The 20,006-nt window shown below is 44.3% G+C and overlaps 1 protein-coding gene across 1 annotated transcript; it reads right to left on the bottom strand.

Moving 5' to 3' along the window:
• Positions 1–1,495: 1,495 nt before the first annotated feature.
• Positions 1,496–19,665, bottom strand: PPM1F (protein phosphatase, Mg2+/Mn2+ dependent 1F). Its single transcript, XM_044440937.1, has 7 exons — positions 19,657–19,665; positions 19,093–19,294; positions 14,515–14,714; positions 13,347–13,535; positions 11,942–12,085; positions 10,668–10,761; positions 1,496–8,911 (listed from the first exon to the last, which is right to left on the bottom strand). The coding sequence occupies exons 1-7, from the start codon at positions 19,663–19,665 to the stop codon at positions 8,544–8,546; spliced, it is 1,206 nt and encodes a 401-aa protein (XP_044296872.1). The 3' UTR covers positions 1,496–8,543.
• Positions 19,666–20,006: the final 341 nt, after the last annotated feature.

Here is a 20,006-nt window from a genome sequence, read left to right as displayed (position 1 = left end):
ATCCATCCATCCATCCATCCATCCCAGACACCTGTTTGCGACAAGAGGTTCCAATGCAATACTGTAGGACAGCATTGTTTTTCTTGTCCGTGTTTTCTTTTTTTAAAATGTGGTCAGGAACAAGAGAAGGATGGGGGCCGGGGGAGACCACAGATGATAATGTTACTTGGTACAAAAATATTTCTCATCTTATTACATAATCCAAGCGGCTTTCATGAGGGGGAGGACCAGATGGTTAAAGTTGCAGCCCTGTATATTGTTAAGCTCTTGTAAGCCGAGAAAACTTAACTAGATTTAAGCACAGCTAACTGTATGCAGGATCGCAGCTCAGATCTTCCTGTTGTTTATTTACATTAAAGACCACCTCATCTGGAAGGCCCTGGGCAACAGAGGCAGCCCTGCCTCCAAGAAAACATTGCACTGAATTCATTAACATTTCCAATCTTAACCATGAATCCCAAAGGCCTAAGAGAATACTGAAAGGTTCTGATTTAGACTTGGATTAATCCACAGAGGGAAGATGTTTCATAACTGAGGGACGGAGAATACTTCATGAGTGTAGTCATGCCTAAGGAGGCAGGGAGGGCAGGCAGAAGGGAGGCTGGATCTACTGGAAGGCTTGCAGAAGTTTCACAGGGTCTGCCCTATCTAGGAGATAAGAAACAAAGGAGGAAATGGGGAGGCTTTTGTTTTGAGGCTTTTGCTTCTAGATTGTATCCTTTTGTTTTATAAAATCATGTATAAACATTGGACAGCTCCCTTGGCTATGTTTTAAGAAAGATGAAACCCAAACAACTTCACGAGGTCAAATGTGACACTGCAGGCAAGCACGAAGATGCTGGAGAGGCGCTCACTGCCTCACCTTTCCCACTGATACTGCCAGGTGGAACAGATGTTGATGGAGGCTGCCAAAGAAGAGCTGGGCCAATACTGCCTTTGGTCACATCTGTTTCCAGGAAGGAGGAATGGACAAGAATGGAATTCTGTGGGCCCCCTACCCCAAGATAACCAGGTCCCTTCATTCAGAGAATTGCTTCTTGCGTGTCTTGTTCTAAGCATGGTTAGAAACACACACCTTCGATGCCACCTGCATACAGGTACGCCGAGTCGCAAAGTGTGAGACAGTGCTGTTCCATCGTTTTCAGAATTACCATCGAACTAGAGTGTGCTACTTTGTTTTCTTCCACCCTTTTCTCTTCAACAACAGCAGCAGCAGCAGCAGCAAGAAAAATCCTATTGTGGCAGCTAGAAAACATGTAGCTGCAATTCAGCTAACGGGGAAATCCAGCTGTGTGCAAGCTAAACCCCCCCCCCTTTTTAAAATAGTGTTTTGACAGCTGGCAAGGAGGAAGGGCTGCTTGAACTGACAACTGGAGGGGGAAGAAAGCTAAGTGAACATACATCTGGTGCCCATGACTTTGGAACTCCAGTTGTTGTCTTTAAAATTAGTCCTCTTGTTTCAGCCATTTATAAACAAAGCACAGAAAACTGAAAATGAATCCTTTAGTATTTTATTAACACTCCAAAACATCACATCCTATAAGTTAGTGGTTTCTCCACACAGCCTTCCTTACAGTATGCAAACAGGTACATGAGGCACACTGCGCAAATACTGGAAAAAATAATCTCAACACACAAAATCCAATCAACCTCGTGCAATATAAATATGAGATATTGCATAATGTACACAACCACCATTAGAAAAAACCCCATGTACACAAGGAAGGTACAATCTGCATAAGTATGTAATCATGATTAACAATAAGGTTACAGTTCACATGTATAGCATAAATTGGCATGTGCGCACACACGCACCCCCCCTCAAAAAAAAAAAAAAATACTGGCTAAATGGCCGGAGTAATAGCTTATGAAAGCCCTCCCTATTTCAGTCTTTTTATGTGGAGACTGACTTTCAAAATAAATAGGATAATATTTAAAATGACACAGATAAGAGTTTCCTTCTAAACATAATTGCCTGTGGGGTTTCTTGTAAGGTTGATTAGGCAATAAGCTAGAATGAAGGAATGATGCCACGATAAAGCAACAGTTAAGTCCTTGCAACATCATTAATACTGACAACTTGTAAAAAAAGAAAAAGATGTGGTTACAGAAGTAGAACATTACTGCCTGTACTTCGGTAGTTATATAATATGCCAAATGCTGGAGAAATTGTTTGCTGGAAAGATGGTCGCATTAGTAACCATGGCTATTTGATCGTCTTCAGTTACGCTGAAGCATGGATGACCTACTGACTACCCACAGGCAAGGTTCCTTGCATTTTCTACAATCCACACGCTGCAAAATGAAGAATCCTTTCCTGAGAATATGCTCTTTTTCCCAAAAAGTTCCTAATCTTAAAACAGACCATGAAAGACACTTGCACCCCAAAGGGGCTGTTCTTGCTTAATGCTTCCACAGGTTCCGCTCTATTCCTTCTGTGCCTGGATTTATTCCTTATCTCCCCCCTGTGTCTTGTCCCTCACCTACCGGCCTGCATGTTGCAATTTAAGCAATGCAAGTGCTTGTTACTGAATATGAGCTGCAGAATTTGATGGCACAAAGATGAGTGCAGATTACTGGTACACTTGGCTATCCTTAAGATTCTGTAACCTGCTATCCTATCCGCGGTGTTCTAAAGTAGGACGTTTTAAGAGCACAAACTTGCCAAACATTCTTATCACTATATTGTCATCCATGTTCATGCTGATTTAAGACTTGAAGGGAACAGGCCTCTAGCCCTGGGGAGCTCACAGACTAAAACTGTGAAGAAAGGGTGGAAGATGGAAAGAAAGAAAATGCCTTTATTTCACTTTCACATCTTTCAGCTACTAAGTGGATGAAGGGCCTATTCCAAAGGTTTAGCAGAGAAAGGGTGTTTTGAGAAAGGAAGAAATGCTGGCTGCAGACCTTGGGGCACAAAAGGTTGTGTACCCCTAGTCTAACTGATACCCCAGCAGAGATCAGTAATACAGTCTGAGGGCAGTTCTTGTGCGTGGGTAACATGCCATCTTTTCTGTTAGGCAACTGGCGAAGAAACAGAGAAAAGTGAAAAGATGAATTCCTGATATTAACACCTAATATTAAATAGTAGCAGTTCCACTAGATGCATTGTTTGTAGTAGTATAAATATACATCCCCAAATAAAACTTCCAGTGTTTAAGATAATGCATGTTTGACACAATGGATTAGAGCAAAACAGAAGCATTAGATGGTTCTCCTATTAAGAAATAATACTGGACCACTAGATGAGACCCTGGATATATGGAACTATTCTTATGCCTGCCTCTTGCATTGCTATTGATGAAATGGGTCCAAAGTGGAAGTGCCACAGACCGAATGTAAGACCTTCTGTGTATGATACAGGGGCTTTACCACTGAGCCACGGGTCATCCTCAGTGCGCAAGGCTCCTATAAGTCATGCAAGCGCCTTTGCAACTTCACAGGAGCATACGCTTTGGAAGGATTCATTAGGTCATTTATGCCAAGCCTTCACTCAGAGCTGCATGTCTTAATACATGGAGCAATTTAACAAACAATTCTGTTCTTGAAAACCACATAAAAAGGATTCCCCAACTTTTTCCTAGCCAGCCAATTCCAGGCATGACTGAACAAGAATTAAAAATGGAAAAGCGTCACCATTAAAAACGTGTAATAGGCAAATCGAATAGGTAACAGCTGCAAAAGAAGCAGAAAACTCTGTTTTCAAATGTTTTCTTGTACTCGATTCAACCAGATATGAGATGGAATGAACCCATAAAGGAAGCCAGCCACGGCCTTGGACTCAGGGCTGTCATGGACTGGACTTTCTGGAGGGCTTTCAATCATGGGGTCGCCATAGGTCAAAGACAACTTGACGGTACATAAGAGCAACTAAGATTCAGACAGTGCCAACATGCTGAGCGGGTCAGCTTCAGTTTAATCAGTAATGCTACATCCTGCAAACTTCTTAGAATTCTCTAAGCTGTTTGACAAAACATGAGTCAGTAGTTCTTAAAAACAGTGTAATGGGAGCCATACATTGAGAAAGCTGCACCTTTACAGAAAGGCACAAAAGGTATGGTACCAGGAAATCCCCATTTGAAAATACAACACAATTAATTGCCTTAATTAAGACAAATATGTTTTAAGTTATCCTCTTCTTCAGGCATACATGCAGAACAAGTGATGAACGCTGCCTTTTAAAGAACTGTTTGTAAAACTGGGCACTTAATGGGATCATCAAGTATTTCTTTGAGAAAATGACAATGGATGTTTCCAAACAAGTCTATCAGCAGACAACTGAAGATCCCTGGATCAGCGTAACTCCAGAGGGATGTTCATATTAATCTTGTGCAGCAAAAACAAGCTTGTGGCACCTTAACAGCTAACAAATTTATTAGCTTTCACAGTCCAGAGAAAATGGAGTCTTGATGCACTGCCAGAAATACTAATGTCCGAAACAACTTTTGCTTCCTCCGCGACTGCACCCCAGCCGATAAGCTGTTGTTTAGTTTAAGGCAGCAAATGGGCTCAAAGTGGCAAGAGTGCTGGGGCGGAGACAAAACCTGGAATGCTGACCTGATCCAGATACTTGGGATGCTGGTGCATCACTCCAGCAGTCACACAAGCATGATGCTTTGCTGCTGTTCACAGGAAAGAATAGCAATCATTTGATTCTACAGAAGAAAGGGATACTGGAAGGACCACATGGGAAGGTGCCACGTGGACACAGGCAGGCACCGCATATCCTGTGAAATACTCCTTGCCCCATCTGGCTATCACAATGAGGGGTATGCTCCCCTCCCACACACAGATCGAATCCCAGCTGCCTCACTGCCTTCTAGAAGGATGGGGAGGGAAATGAGCAGAAGGGGGCAGAGATGACTTTCCCTTCTCGTTCCTGCTGCCATTTGCCCATGACCTGCCTCCAAGAGGGGGAGAACTGGCAGGTGGGCGGGAATAAGGAGGGACAAGAAGGGCCGAGGGACTTCAGGGATGCCCCCCCCCCCCTGCCCTGGTTGGACCATGCTTGTTGGCAGCCGCCCAAAGAAGCCAAGCCTTTAAGCCTGGCTGCATCCTTCAAGATTGTAGAGGGCAAGCACTGCAGTTCCTTGCGCTTCACAGGCACCGTGGTTCCGTAGAGGGGATCGGCATGCCACAAGCCTGTGTCGCTGTGATAAAGTTGAACTAAGGAGCCTCAGATTCTCTGTTAAATTAATCATATTCAAATGTAATTACCCTGTCAGAGTAGGAGCCATCCTCAAAGAGCTGGACGTGAATTGGCACGATGACAGAGCGAGCCAGCCCCTGCCACCCACTCAGGTCTCAGCGAACATACAGCAATGCCTTCCCTGCAGAAATACCGTCCCTTTGGCCAACTTGCTAAGCAAACGGCATGCTCTGATGAACTAATTGCCAGGGATACAAAGAGAAAGCCCAATTCAAACAGGGTTGCTGCCTGCTTTCTGCAGGTTGTAGGGCTTGAACAGGAAAGATTCTAATTGCTTTGGGAACACAGAGGAGAAGAAAAGGTCTAACCCCGCCCCTGAATTCCACTAAGTGGCAACTATTCATGTCACTGCTGTGAAAAACACAATCCAGCCACCAAATAGTCATCCTAGCAGAACAAACCCGCAGTATCAAGCCATTAGCAGAGTTGGGAAGCTAACTTGCAGTAGCAGGTTTATGCGTGGCATTACCTGTCTGTACAGAAATGGTACTTTTTGGTTTGGCTTGTTTCCCTGCATTTTCTGTTTTGTAAATTTATTTGTTTATTTGGGGAACTTCTATGCCGCCCCATTCGCCGAAGCCTCGGGACGGCTCACAAATGCCACAGTATTTACAGATGTAAGGACTGTAAAAGGCTTTAAGGCACACCTTACATTCTCTGGCAGCCCCTCTGAACTATCTTCCAATGTGCCACTTCTCTACAAAAAACAGACTTAGATGGCTCTGCTTTTCGTTTTGGTGTAGAGGTCAATCCAGCTGCTTCTTGAAAAGCTACACATTCTCAACCAAAAATAATCCCAAGCTGACAGCGATACTACACCGGGCATTCATACCCAGTAACAATCTATCTCCCTGCAATGGAACATGTGCAACGATATCCCAGCAGAAACAGGCTGGAAGCCCCTAGTGCCGCAAGTCAAAAGCCGATGTGCATCTATTTCATTTCTGCCTCCAAAACAGCCTTTTTTCTGGTAAGGAGAAAGACAAAAGATGCAGTAGGAAAACATGGGAAGAGTACAAATAGACGGTACTGCCATCTGGAACTGCTGTACACATTATTAATTTATGCTGAATTATTTACCACGTTTATGAAGAGGTTACTGTCTGCTTAGGATGCAATCTGAGACACGATAGTGTCTTTGGATACAAAGACTTCCAGAACAAGTAGCTATTCTTCCTCTCTTCAAAAAGTCTTAAAAGCTAACTTGCTATTTTTATGATAAATTGGCACTCTTAACTCTCGGAAAAACTAACCCCTCAGTTTGAGACACTTCTCCTTCCAACACATGCCATCCTTTCTGCTTTTCAGAACAGCAGTTCATACAATTTATTCAAAAATCATAGCACACACTGGAACAAACTAGGATCAAGCATGGTCCAACCAGTTTTACCACCCACCAAGCAATTGTCTAAATTTACAGATGAAACTAAAATTACTAAGATGCGGGCCAACTTTCAGAACTCAGGTGTAAATCACATATGATACGGGCAGACCTGCTGGTTTATGGCCTAGGTCAGTCTCGGTGAGGTGAGGAGACAGCTGCTGGTGGAGGATCCTATTTTGAAAGCAAAAGGGGTGTACAGAGAAGGGGTGATGGAACTTTCCCTCCTGAACATTATTCCCCCCACACTGATGCTTTTCTTCCAGATGGGATATTGGGGCTCACTTTGGAGAGAAAGAAATTCAGGAACTGGGCAATGAGCGGAGCCAAGCTCAAAGGAAGCGCACGAGTTGGCAGCATCATGGGTGGGTTGAACCGGGAAAACTGTGCTAGCGGGTGGTATCTGCCTAAACGTAAGCTGCTCATATTACATAGATCAAAGACACACCTCCTCGTGAAAGATTGTAAATAGTATGTTTCCCAAACGTGTTTTTACAATGGAAAGGTTTCTGAACCACCCCTGTTTCTGCATACAGAAAGAAAAACTTGTTAAGTGCTTCATGATGGCTTTAAATGAATGAAATAAATCACCTATTAAAAAGCATATAAAATTAAGACAAAAGGTCCATACAGTATGTTATTAAAATACGCTCCTTTTTATCTTGGCCAGGAGGCATATGACACTTGAAAGTAGCCAATTTCAATATACTGGCAAAATAAGCCCTATATACATTGAAAACTTAAGTTAAATAAAATCCTCAAAATAATATAATACTATTTTAAAAGTTCCCAGCCACAGGTTAATATAAAAATAATAAAATACTTACTTCTACATATGGTTTACCATAAGATGTACATAATGGCAATATTTTTTTCCAGACTGGATGACAACATGTTTATACATAGCACTGAACAGACCCCTGGCAAACCCCCCACCCCAAAATCCACTGAACGCTGCTCCCTTGCATAGTTAGTTGAATGGAAGCGGCTCATGCACAAAATGGTGTTTGGTGAATTGGCTGCAGCCGTTCATGTTTACATGGCCTCAGCTAAACTAATGAAATTTAAAATGGCAAGTCCACAGGGGAGTTTTCTATGCAGCTAGTTTGGTACGTTAGAGGATTTTTTTTTTTTTTTTTTTTGGCAGATCGTTTTCCTTTTGGTATCAAATCCTCCTTTCCTCTCAACCTTCAATAACACATTACTGATGTTACTTACTAATATTTTCCTTGGTCTGCAAGGGAGAGAAGGGGCCACAGCCCTTATGGCAAAACAAGATGGTTCATGTTCCAGTCTCGACTATTTCATTTAATACTGAATCTGTCCACAGCAGTTAATTTGTCTTTGGTGGTGGTGGTAGCTTATTCACATATATTTTAATTAAATAATATCTAAATGCAGCGGTTTAAAAATCAGATGTTATTTAAATGTATTCCAGAGAGTCCCAAGTATTGGTCTTATAACTTTCACCATCTCCTAAGATACAGGGATGTGAATGAGCAGCCTAAAAATTACTTCTACATGCTGCAAAGCTCCCTTAGACCCAGTTCTTTCTGGTATGGCAAATACTTTGGACTAATTGAATGCTTCTCCATAAAACAGTATCCCTCCATACAGAAAAATGGCAAGCAAAGAAAAGGTGAGATAGAACCCTACCTTCTCACAGATATAATAGGGTTTCCCCCCTGCATAGATATAGGAATTCCATTTTTGTAAAGATCATTTAGTCTTGTGATCCCTCAACCTGCAGCTGTACAGCTCAGGCCCAGGCCTGTGTTATGGAAGAATCTAGGTTTTAGAAGTGCTGGTCACTTACGTTCTGGCATTTTGTCCACTGCACAACAACCTTGGTTTCCAGAGTTGGGAGGTGGGTGTTTTGTTTTTAAAGCTTGCTTTATATTTGAATGTTGTGCTTTAAATGGATTTGGCAGTCACCCTTTGACTGCTACCAGTTCAATTGTTCGCGTCAGAGCTGAAAAAGTTAAAGGGTGAACTGGCTGAACCATCCTCAGCACAGCAGCTTTTGGGGTCTCTGAGACAGTCGGTCATGACATCTTTGGGCTCCCTGAGAAACACCACAAGGACAGTGATGTTGTCAGTGGATCCACTCTCTTTTGCCGCAGCCACCAGCCTCTCTGCGGTCTTGAGGCCATCTCCTTTGCTTTTCATTAAGTGCTCCAGAACATGGTCCACCACCTCAAAAGGCTGGATGGCATCAAAAAATCCATCACAAGCTAGAAGCACATAATCTTCAGAACCTGTCAGCTCAAAGGATGCACTATCTGCATCTCCAGAGATATAAGGCTTCTGCAGCAGGTCACCTAAAACAAGGAAGCAGGAGCGAATGAGGTCAATATTCACACATGGTAAGAACTTCCGGCTACTCCATTCCTTTTGTAAGTGCCAGACCTTGCCTTTCCGCCCGTGAATGTCCCCCTGCCTCCAAAGAGGACCATGGTTGATACTAACAACAGTTTAGAATCCGAGCCATTGCTTAAGCTTCCAGGCATTGGCTCCATTGTTCCTTCTCCTCCTTACACTCTGCAAGCTCAGGTTCTCTGTCTCCATAGTGCAGCAACTTCTGGAGGCAGGGCCACAGCAGCACCAAACCATCATCATTGCCATGAACCATGGTTTGCAGACCCATATCCAACTATGGGCTCCAGCCTGGTTTGCTGGGCACTTGCAAACCATGGGTTGCCAGTCCAGAAATCATCCCAAGTTTTCTTAGCCATGGTTTAGCATGATGCCTGCACTGGGCCTAAGACGTCTGGCTGCAATGTTCCAGCTGTTTGAGTTTTCTGAAGTACTTTTCATTACAGTGCTGTGAGGGATGCAGCTAAAGGTTCTTCCTATTCAAAACAGTTGGGAGTATGAAAACTCCATGACTTGCTGGGCTGAATGCAGAATCTTGAGTAATAGCTGGAATACTGGCAAGGAAATAGCTTCATGCCACTGAGCTCATTGATGGAATCAATACGCCCACACGCATGCAGATTTATTGATGTCAAATTTAAAAAACGGATTATCTTGCCTTTCCACCCTTGGAATAGGTAAAAGAAAAACCCTCCCATAAAATACAATACCAACCACTTATAAAGACAATTCCCCCAACGTGGAAACAGATCCTAAAATTAAAGGGAGGCAATGGAATTCAGCAACAATACTGCCCAAGCCTTATCGCGGCTTTCTTTCCCCTCTCTGGTGCCTTCCAGACATTTTGAACTACAACCAATCAATCGGCCCGTCCGCCCGCACAAGCAGCGGTAAGGGATAGTGGGAGTTATAATCCAAAATGTTTGGAGGGCAACAGGTTGAGGAATGTTGCCTTAGAGAAGCAAGTGCGTTAGCCAAATGCCACAAGGCTCGCACTGCCTGACAAAGCTCCTTGCCTCGCATCACAGCCACCCTCACTTTCAAGGGCATGGGACGGGGCGTTTTCAGACAGCACACCTGGATTAAGGAACGCTTAATCCTGCATATTGGCTCTCTGTGAAAAAGGGAAGAGGCCGATTCTGATCAGCTTCTGATTCCAACAGATATGCTCGGATCATCTCTCACAGCACAATATTAAAATACCGTTACAGATGCTTCAGGGAAGGAACGGAAAGAGCTTCATGCTTTAGCCAACACTGTCAGGTATGTGTTACTATGGCAATGTACTGTGCAGAGCAATTATAAATGTAGGTGCAGCAATGGCAGCAACCAAGTTCAAGGTTAGCAAATGATGCAATTAGAGAGAGAGAGAGAGACAGAGAGAGAACTGCTTAGTACAATTAAGATTTGGCTGTATTTTGTTTCTGGTCTCCTTCATTACAGGCTTCCAAAAGAGGCATTCTGTGTGTGTGTGTGTGCGTGTGTGTGTGTGTGTACAGTTTTATGATGCAGTTTCTAATGATTAAGACTTGGTGCTGTGAAATAACTCCCTATTTAATGAGAAATATGAAGCTACAAACTGCAGGAGAAAGAATGCAACATCCTCCCATACCATTTATGTGCTGGTAATATTTTATTAGCATGAAGCATGTTCAATGAACTTTCTATTGTAGGCTGACTAGCTCCAAGAATTGTGCTTACCGATAGCTCTGGAAACAGCCAGGGTTCCATTGACGCGCCAACAGTCCATGAAGGTTACGCAACCTCCCAGGGCCTCTATGCGCTGCCTCTCATCCTACGCAAAGAAAGAAATTGAAGAAAAACTAAGAGTTTGTTTTGCAGAGTGCCAAAAACAGGTGCAGTCTCCGGAAAGTGGGAAGGGCAAGCCACTGTCATTCCTCCTCTTCTCCTTCCAAGGGAAATAAGGGTGCGTTTTTGCTTCACAGTGTGCTTCTTACTCCTACAATGAGGCATTGGTTTCTCTGCTATGTGAAGGATATGAGAAAAGCACTACAGCCGTTGCTTCAGAACTTGTTCTCTCCTCCTCCGTGCATATGTGCATGAAGCTTAGCGGGGAAAAAAATCCCATAAGACCCACCCACCTCCTCCCTTGTGTCCACACATGTATTCCCAGCCATGTGGGATCCGGCTGCCTGTAAGCTGATATCATGTGGCTGAGGACCGCACGTGAATGAAACAATTGTGCGTCCTCCTCCTCTTTCTCTGTGCCTGTTGTTGTATGCGTGTCAGCCACAGGTGGGGGAGCCCCAACCCACAATGAAAGCTGGTCGCACCCAGCCAAATGCATTTTGTAACACTTCCACTTGGATCGAGTAAGAGAGCTGATGTGGTATACTGGATTCTTTGCAACAGGAGAAACAAGTGGGATGAGGAATATAAATACAGTAATAAATGAATTTTAAAAAACTCAATAGCTGTCCAGATCATTGGTTGGTGGTTCCCTAGTCATCTTTCTAATGGCAACACTATTTGTAGAAAGTGAACTTTGACTCTTTCCTGAATGCTACTTCCCAATCCAAAGATCTGTGCTATAAAGAGCTTCAACAGGCTCCATTTTCATCTTCCCCTTCCTTCAGCTGATGTCCATGACACTCCATAATTCTGCTGTCTTCAACATTCTGCGAGTCCAGAATCTCACAGGCTTTTCTGTGGCCATTAAGGGCCTTTAAAGATGCAATTCTACTGTGCTTACACAGAGCATAGTCCATCTGATACTCCTGGCTGGGGAATCCTGGGCATTGTAGAATTTTTTTCTGTCTAAGCATACATAGGATTGGGCCCTGAGCCGTTCTCTTCCATTCAGTTTGGAAACAAACACCCTTCTGCATAACCTACAGAATCCTCCACACAAATAAATCATTTTCTTGTTTGGGGAGAGAGAAATACCAGGGAATACAAAACATGGACCAGATCCCAAGAGCTTTGGGGGAATAGCTCCAAGGAGATGCAGTTACCTCTCTTTCTGGTTTATGAGGTTCCATCAGGGTTACAGCTTTCCCTTGCTGCACCAGCATGACTTGGGAGTCCCCAAGCCAGGCGATATGTAACTTGTTCCCGACAATGAAGGCAGATACGGCTGTGCTGCCACTGCGCAGCTTCTGTGAAATCAGAAAAAAAAGGGGAATGTTCTAAAGATTCTTTAAAAGGATGAAACTATGTGGGGATAAATTGGAGATATCTTTTCTAAGGGTCATTTCAGCTGAAGGTCCTTTCTCTCAATAAACAGCATTGGTAGGATTCAAAGAGAGAGGGTGCTAGAGATACCAATCCAAAGACATTCTGGAGTCTTTCCATTTTTAACTCTGGATTAGATTTTCTTTGATTAGAAAAAAGTTAGAGAAAGCCGTAAGAAATCAAGGGAGGGTCATACATGGAGCCAATCGTTAGCTGGACCTTCCATAAAATTCAGTGAGTGAAGCAGGGTGACCGAGGAACTGAAACCTCATCTAGAAGCATCCAGAGAGCAATGACACACACCGATGATGTGAGGGGGAATTCTAAGCATGGAGAGAGAATCGAGTGCAGTAATTTATGAGTACAGATTTCCTGTGCATCAGAGGGGCAGTGTTAAAGGAGTGAAGGTCACAGGCAGGGATATAATGGGAAGTTTTGTTCAGCAACTATCTGTGCCTGCTTTTGAAAAGCTCTGGCTATTTGTGACATTATTATGCTTAAGGATTATTCTGCATATGTGTAGAGAGTGCCAAATAGCAATCCATTAGTTTCACAACTGTTCTCCTCTGTAAGCAAATAGGGTGGGGTGTTTCTGGTGATTAAAATGGTGTTGATTTAAACCGGCCTATCGTCCCAGGTTGCTTTGAAATTGCTAACCCACTCACATCACCTCCTTGTCTGTCTTATCACACCGCTGCTTACCTTACTCACCATCCTAGCATGTACTTTTAGTATTCCATCAGTGGGACAATCGTCCACTGGTCTCTCAGGTTTATAGCCCACCCAAATAAGAAAGAAGGGATCAGTTGTAGTGGGCTGACCCCAGAAACAGTTTTTCCTAATTCTTGGCCTGCACACTGTAGCTCATCGCAGCCGGCCAGTGGAGGTGAAGAGAAGAAAAAGAAGTCAACTAGATAAACTTACTGGTGTTTAAAACACATGGCTATAGCTCTGAGAAAATCAAGATATTGATTGATGCTGGCCTAATTAAAACGTTCAGTGCCTCAAATTTATGGACCACGATTCTCCAGCTAGTCTATTAAAGGTACCAATACATTATTCATTTGGGATGCTCTGCAAACGAATAGACCTTACATGTTACAGAAAGGTCAACGGCCTGCAACAGCGGCACCTCCTCCGGTAGGTCAACAATATGCCAGTATACGGTGCCTACTTCTCACTCACCTCCCTCCTGGCTTTAGAAAGGAACATTTCGTCTGTTTTCTGGACAGAGTCTCTCAAGGCCTCCGCTGGATTTTTCAGAAGTTCCTCGTGATGTGCCAGATTTACGTGTAAATGGGTAGCTGCAAAGTTAGCAGCATCGATTCCACCATGACCATCAAACACAGCAAAGTACGCTCGGTCAACACCATCCTTTTAGTAGCAAGGACATGAAAATATATGAGAAAAGATACCCGAAATAGAAGGAAATTTACATGTAAAATGTGTCCGTGCTTGTATCAAAATCACCCTACTGGCTTTGAGAAAGGCCCTAAGACCCACCCATCACCCAACAGCCCTTAATTCCTTTTACTCTGGGTTACCATCGTATGATTAAGCAACTCTCCTGTTTACTGACTTAATGTTGGTAGATCTTAGCAAATAGTTTTGAGAATTGTCTGGCCTGGGCCTGCCCTTAGGCAAAGTGAGACAGCTGCCTTGGGCTTTTAGTGTCCAGAAAAGCCAGCAAATTTTTTATTTTTAATCAGTTATTAGTAACCTCAGACTTACCCCCACTGACTTGATTGAGTCAAAGTGTGATTAAGTCTGGAGCCGTCATATTTTGCAATGCCACAGGGAGAAAAGGGGAGGTGCTTGCAGGAAGTTCTGCCTCTGCCGAAGTAACTTGGCCAGCTTTGGTTCCTGTGCCCCTTGAAATGTGCATGAGGGTGGTATTTGCTGGCCCACCTCAGGTAGGAAAATGCGCTTGGCCAGACCTGGTTCTACCTATTCTACAGCAGTTTCTTTGTAGAACTTGTATATACCTTAATGGTAATGCACTGCCATGATCTGTATTCAACTTACTGCAGAAAATGCCTGGCTCCAGTGTACATACAGTACCCAGACACCCTTCCTACAAATCAAGTAGCCAAATAGCTTCCTTCTTTCAGCTCTGCAACTTGGCTGTTACACCACACCCCTGCGGGACACTGTGTGACTAGGACCTGGGATCACTGCCAAAGGTGCCTGGACTATGTCCAGCCGGCCAGTGAGAAATTGTGGCATGGCCGATCGGAAGAATCACAACTGGCCGATTTCCTTTCATTGCTTTTCAGCTGCTAAAGTTATGTTGAAAAGGAATGGGGAATTCTCTGAGTACCTGTGTCTCCCCATCTGTGTCCGAGAAACTTACCGTCAGGCCAAAAAGTTGATTAAATTCTGGGAGAGAGACGTGCCTGTCCTCCATTTTCCGGCGGGTGTTACGAGTTGCATGGGTGGAAATCTGGAGGTAGCGTTCCAGTGGTTTCAGAGGGGGTAGCTGCTTCTGCCATTTGCAGCACCGATCCCAAAGTTTGTTAAAGAAGCAGCGCTGTAAAGGCTCTCCATCCAGCACTGCCAGTAAAAGAACAGAGAAAGGGAGGGAGAGAGGGAGGGAGAGAAGGTCAGATTGTATGGCTCCCTGTGTATTGTTTGCACACCATTCTTCCTACTGCTTAAGATTTTTTCTCATCCGTTTACTTACCTAAGATGGTGTAGTATTGTATTAATCATCTTTATGTTCAAGGCAAAGTTCCACATTTCTCTCTAGGCACTGACTATGGTTGTTTTTGCTGCATGGGGCCATACCAATCATGAAGAAATTAAGCTGCAACTGTACAATAACTGCCCCAAGTCTGGCTTCTTTCTCTTAGAACAGAGGCAGGCAGGCTACACATTTATGGATCGTATTGTGTGTGTTTTTTACTGGAACACTGAGGTCCACCAACCAAACCAGAAGCAAAATAGTGGCTTGAGGGACAGAGAACAGAGGGAACAGAGTGCCTCTGACCACATGCTCAGCCCAGGAATTTGTTTCTGGGTCGTGGAGGTCTCCACAATCATCTTGGCTCTACCGACACATAAAAAGCTTATTTATCACAATAAGCTCTTGGTTTTTCCTGGAGTTCACAAGTATCTACCCATATACAATGGAGTCAGTACACAGGCAGGGTCAGAAAGCGTGCCCAGAAAAGCCCAATTTTGCCTCGATATGCCAAAATCCATAAATCCATTCAAACTACTTGACATTCATAAGAGCTGGCTGACCTCATGTATCCAGCCACCTTTGTTTAGTAAATAGATTTTTATTTGGAAACATTCTTATGGGACAGGGATGTGAAAACTTTCCTTTATTCTTGGATTATCATTTGTTTGAGGATCTGGCAGTGCTATTTGTCAGATGAAACAATGACCCTCCTTTATCTTTATAACGGCTTCTCCATCCTTTCATTGGAGAGCTCCTGAAAATTGGAGTAAATTTAATATTTAATAAAGGACATGCAGTTTTAATGACTCCCGCTAGATGGAGCCAACTTGCCACTTCAGCTTGATTCAGAAGGGAAAACTAACAGATGGTTTCATCAGAAGAGCTAAAGGATATTCAGTGTTTGGCAAAATCCTGGCATTTTAAATTACATTTATATTCCACACTCATCATCCAAGACGTTCCCAACAGCATACCCGGTTCTCCATGCCATAATTTATCCTCACAAGAACTCTGTGAGGTAAGCTGGTCCGAGAAATAGGAGCTGACAAACGTCGTGATGAGTGGATATTTCAACCTTTAGCACAACGACCCTAGTCTAATGCTCCAACTGCTGCATCACCAAAGGCTCTAGACACATAACAGTAAAACTATGAAGCCTGTAAAGGTAAAAGGTAAAGGTTTCCCCTTGACGTGAAGCCCAGCCAGGCCTGACTCTCAGGGGTGGTGCTCATCTCCGTTTCCTAGCAGAGGGAGCCAGTGCTTGTCCGCAGACGGTCCCCGTGGTCATGTGGCTGGCATGACTAAACACCCAAGTGCACGGAACGCTGTTACCTGCCCACCAAAGTGGTACCTTTCTATCTACTTGCGTTTGCATGCTTTCGAACTGCAAGGTTGGCAGGAGCTGGGACGGAGCAACGGGAACTCACCCCGCTGTGCAGATTCGAACCGGCGACCTTTCGATCAAGCCCAGCACAGCAGTTTAAACCACTGCGCCACCTACAGTCCCTTATAAAGTCCCTTATAAAGCCTGTATGACACTTTAAATCAAGCTGAAAACTATCGAAGAGTTTAGGATAGACATAAAAGGTCTGAGGAATGACAGCAACAGGTCAAAGAGAAGAAAGTCATGGAAAACAAGGTGGAAACCAGAGTTTTTAGCCAAGGAAGGTGCTATGTGGATTGCAGGGAGCAGTGCCACAGCCAACAGCCTGGGCATCTCCATCAAAGGATACTGCTCATAATCCAGATGTGATGCTTTGTGCTGTTAGGTTAATGAACGGGACACTCACTGTGATCTGCCTCTGCCAGAGGAGGAGGCTGCTCCTAGATCACCCCTCCTATACCTAAAGCCGAACCCCCTTGTGACCCCACAAGGGCTAATGATCGTGGTCCTTCTTCTTACCATGTGACTCATGACCTGGGAGCCTTCCTAGGCCACTTTGCCCCGGGGCTACCTGCTTCTGCAGGGTCCGGGTCCAGTCCTTCCACCAGGGCAAGGCGATCCAGAGCTGCCTCGCCCCTCAGCCTTGCTTCAGCTAAGCAACGCCACCTCCCACAGCTGAGCAGCCCAGCCAACTTCTCCGCATTCTGGTGGGAGGCAAGTCACAGAAGGGCCGCGAAAACTGTGCCACGGCAGCATTCTCACAGTGCAAAAACGCCCACCCGGCATGGTGTCGTGGTGCGGATGACCCTGTCCCAGAGCCCCCTCTCAGCTCAGGGGATGCCTTTGGGCCAGTCAGTTTCTCCCAGGCAAACCCACCTCCCTGGGTGAGCGTGAAGATAAAACGTGTGTGTAGGACAGAAATCCCGCGTGCTGCCTCGAGCTCCTTGAAGGAAAAGACCAAGGGGGCGATACATGTAATAAAAGGATGACTGAATGGTTGCTCTCGAGGAAGAACTGACATGCCTTGGCAACAGGCTGAACGGGGGGGGGGGGGGGGGGGGTGTACAGAAAAGGAGGGACCAAAAGCCTAGCTGAGGCTTTGTTTCGGCTTCTCAGAACAGCTGGTGGTTCTGGCATCAGAGACGAAGATCAATGGAAGGAGGAGCACTATTACTGTGTGTAAAATAAAGAGGAGGCAGGGAAAGCCGCAACACCGTCTGGCACAAGCGGACTTGCCCAGTCGCAAGACGTTCCTACCCACCCTTGCAAGATCGGCCGACCACACCCCCCTTCTAGCGAAGAGGAGGAAGGACATGGCTGGCTTGAAGCCACATCCTTCCTCACAGGAAGCAGCATTCTGCAAACCCCACACAAAGTTGATATCAAAGCCAACCGGGAAGATTTTAGACCCAACTACAGGAGAGATACCATGAAGACAAACTTGTCCAGCATTTTAATTTGCTCGGCGGTTTACAATGGATCTTTAACACAGAAACCCCAAGCTGCGCTGGATGGGGTCCAAAGGTGCCCTTCTGCTCATAGACACATCTTCTGTTCACAGAAGATGTGCAGCTCCGAAGCAGCGCATATGCAGGGCACACAAAAGGCCCCAAGTGTCAATTGGTGACTTCTCCATATAAATCTGGGATAAATTCTTGCCTGAAGCCCTGGAAACAGTTTTGTCAGCCAGTACTGAGCTAGATGAATCAATGCCCTGGTGTGGTGGAACACAACTTCCTCTGTTCTGGCTCTGGGCTTTCACACCTCCTACCAGAGCACTGTCTGAAAACAGTGAAATCGAACCCAGAGCATTTGCTCTGCTTGTGCAAAAGAACTTGCTTAAAAGCATGGCATGAGCTCTTGAGCTCCTGCAGAACAGCACTGGTGGCTTTTCCTTGTCCGCCCAGGTTTGACTCCAGTCCTGTATTACACAGAACTCCATTTTAGCAGGCAGAAAAGCGAAACTGAGAAATTGGGTCCTCCCAAGGAACGTGCCTGTATCACTGATCACCGTTTGCTTCTGCTTCCCTCCGGTCTGTTGCAACAAGCGGCTGCAAAAACGATTTTTGTCGCACGGTTGTACCGCACCCTGCATGACGAAATTCCCAGGCGATGCAGAAGCACTGATGAAAAAGCACTTCTGATTCTGCACTTTGCAAGACCAGCCCCCGGCCTGTGTCTCTGCTTGCTTTCTCTCTCATTTGGAGATTAATGCATTATACACGGGGCTGTCACTGAAGACAGCTCAGTTAATGCAGCCTGCAGCTACGTCCATTTTAATTACGACAGCCCTTTCCAACTGCATACCGGCAGTTTGAGAAAAAGTTTCGCTCGCTGCCAGCTGAACTCCAACTCCCATTGAAAGGGCTGGTGCTTGCCTTGAAAGCTTTCAATAGTTTTGAGACCCAAAGTCCTGAAGACGTGTCTATACCACCTCATCAGCTGCACTCATCGTTTCCTGATGCCCTTTTCTTGGTGCTGCTTCTAGCTGAAGTAGGATTGATGTCACCCAGAGACAGGGAGGTTTTGATTGCGAAGCCCGAACAACCTCATGGCACAACACTCGTGACCTTTTAGGTGCCAGGCTAAGCATTTTTGGTGCACACGGGCATTTTAAGTATTGTTTGTTTTCCCTTTCATCTACTGCTTGCCAATAATGTAACTTTACCAAGGCATTTTGTTTTTAATTATTCCACACTACCCTGAAACAAAGCATGGATGAATTGGTTAGAGAGACTTTTAAAATCTACAGCTTAAGAAGAATAAAGTATAATATTTCATCATTTTAAATGAATGGAGTCAGACTCAACAAATGGCAATGAATGTTAGCTCAGGAGACTATGGAAGGGAAATGTACTTACAGGGGAATGTCCCGCTGTCTCCGCCTTCTTCACCTTCCACATTCTGGTTTTTAAAATCACTTAGATCTGTCTGTAGCATATCACTGATTGCAGCATGAATCAAAGATGCTGCAAGAAGAGGGGGCGCATTCCTGTTAAAGAAAGAAAAAGATGACGAGAAGGGCAGCGGGGAGGAGAAAGGTAATCTCTGAACAATTAAAGTCTAAAATAACATATACTTAAGTTCTAGGATTTCCAGTGTTCTGGTGTTCCCTATAGTAAATTTGGGGTGGGGGGGAGAGTTGAGATATCGAATAGTTATCTATCAGTTCAGATACAATGTCACATCATCTTTTGGCATTTTGTGAGTGCTCTTGGTTTCACACATTCTCTTTGTCCTAGACATAACGCTCCTTCCATTTGTTACAAACAATAATTTAAAGTTGTAATAATTTATACTAGGCAAGCTATAGTTTGTTTGGAAATAATATTTTGACATTTGACACATATTGGCTGTGTTGATAAAAATGTGGGTTAACCCTAAAACACATTCATATCAAAGTACTACAGTTTATGACAACTTACTCTGCACATGTAACAGAAAATATTTTGTTTTAGTGTTCACACATATCCAATGCAAATTGTACTTGAAGGACTTTGCCTCTTTTGTACATATAGCAATAGGGTTATTTTCCGTTCTTAGCTAATTCTAGGCATTTCCTGTTATTCACTCTTTTCCAAAGCAGCCATCCTTCTCTTTGGAACTGTGATGGTTAACAATGGCTTCCTTCTTCCTTCCAGAATTTTCTACAGGATGCAATCTGCATCTTTTGGCATGGGTAATACTTGGCTCCGGTTTAGGAAAAAACTATGCAGAAACAATGTGAACAAAGAGAAGTTGGCCTTTCCAGATTTTTTTTTAATCATTAAATGGG

The sequence above is a fragment of the Varanus komodoensis genome, unplaced genomic scaffold (genome assembly GCF_004798865.1).
Source record: "Varanus komodoensis strain SLA01 unplaced genomic scaffold, ASM479886v1 scaffold38, whole genome shotgun sequence".
NCBI lineage: Eukaryota > Metazoa > Chordata > Lepidosauria > Squamata > Varanidae > Varanus > Varanus komodoensis.
The sequence above is the reverse complement of the archived record's forward strand: the minus strand, read 5'-3'. Positions and strand labels throughout refer to the sequence as shown.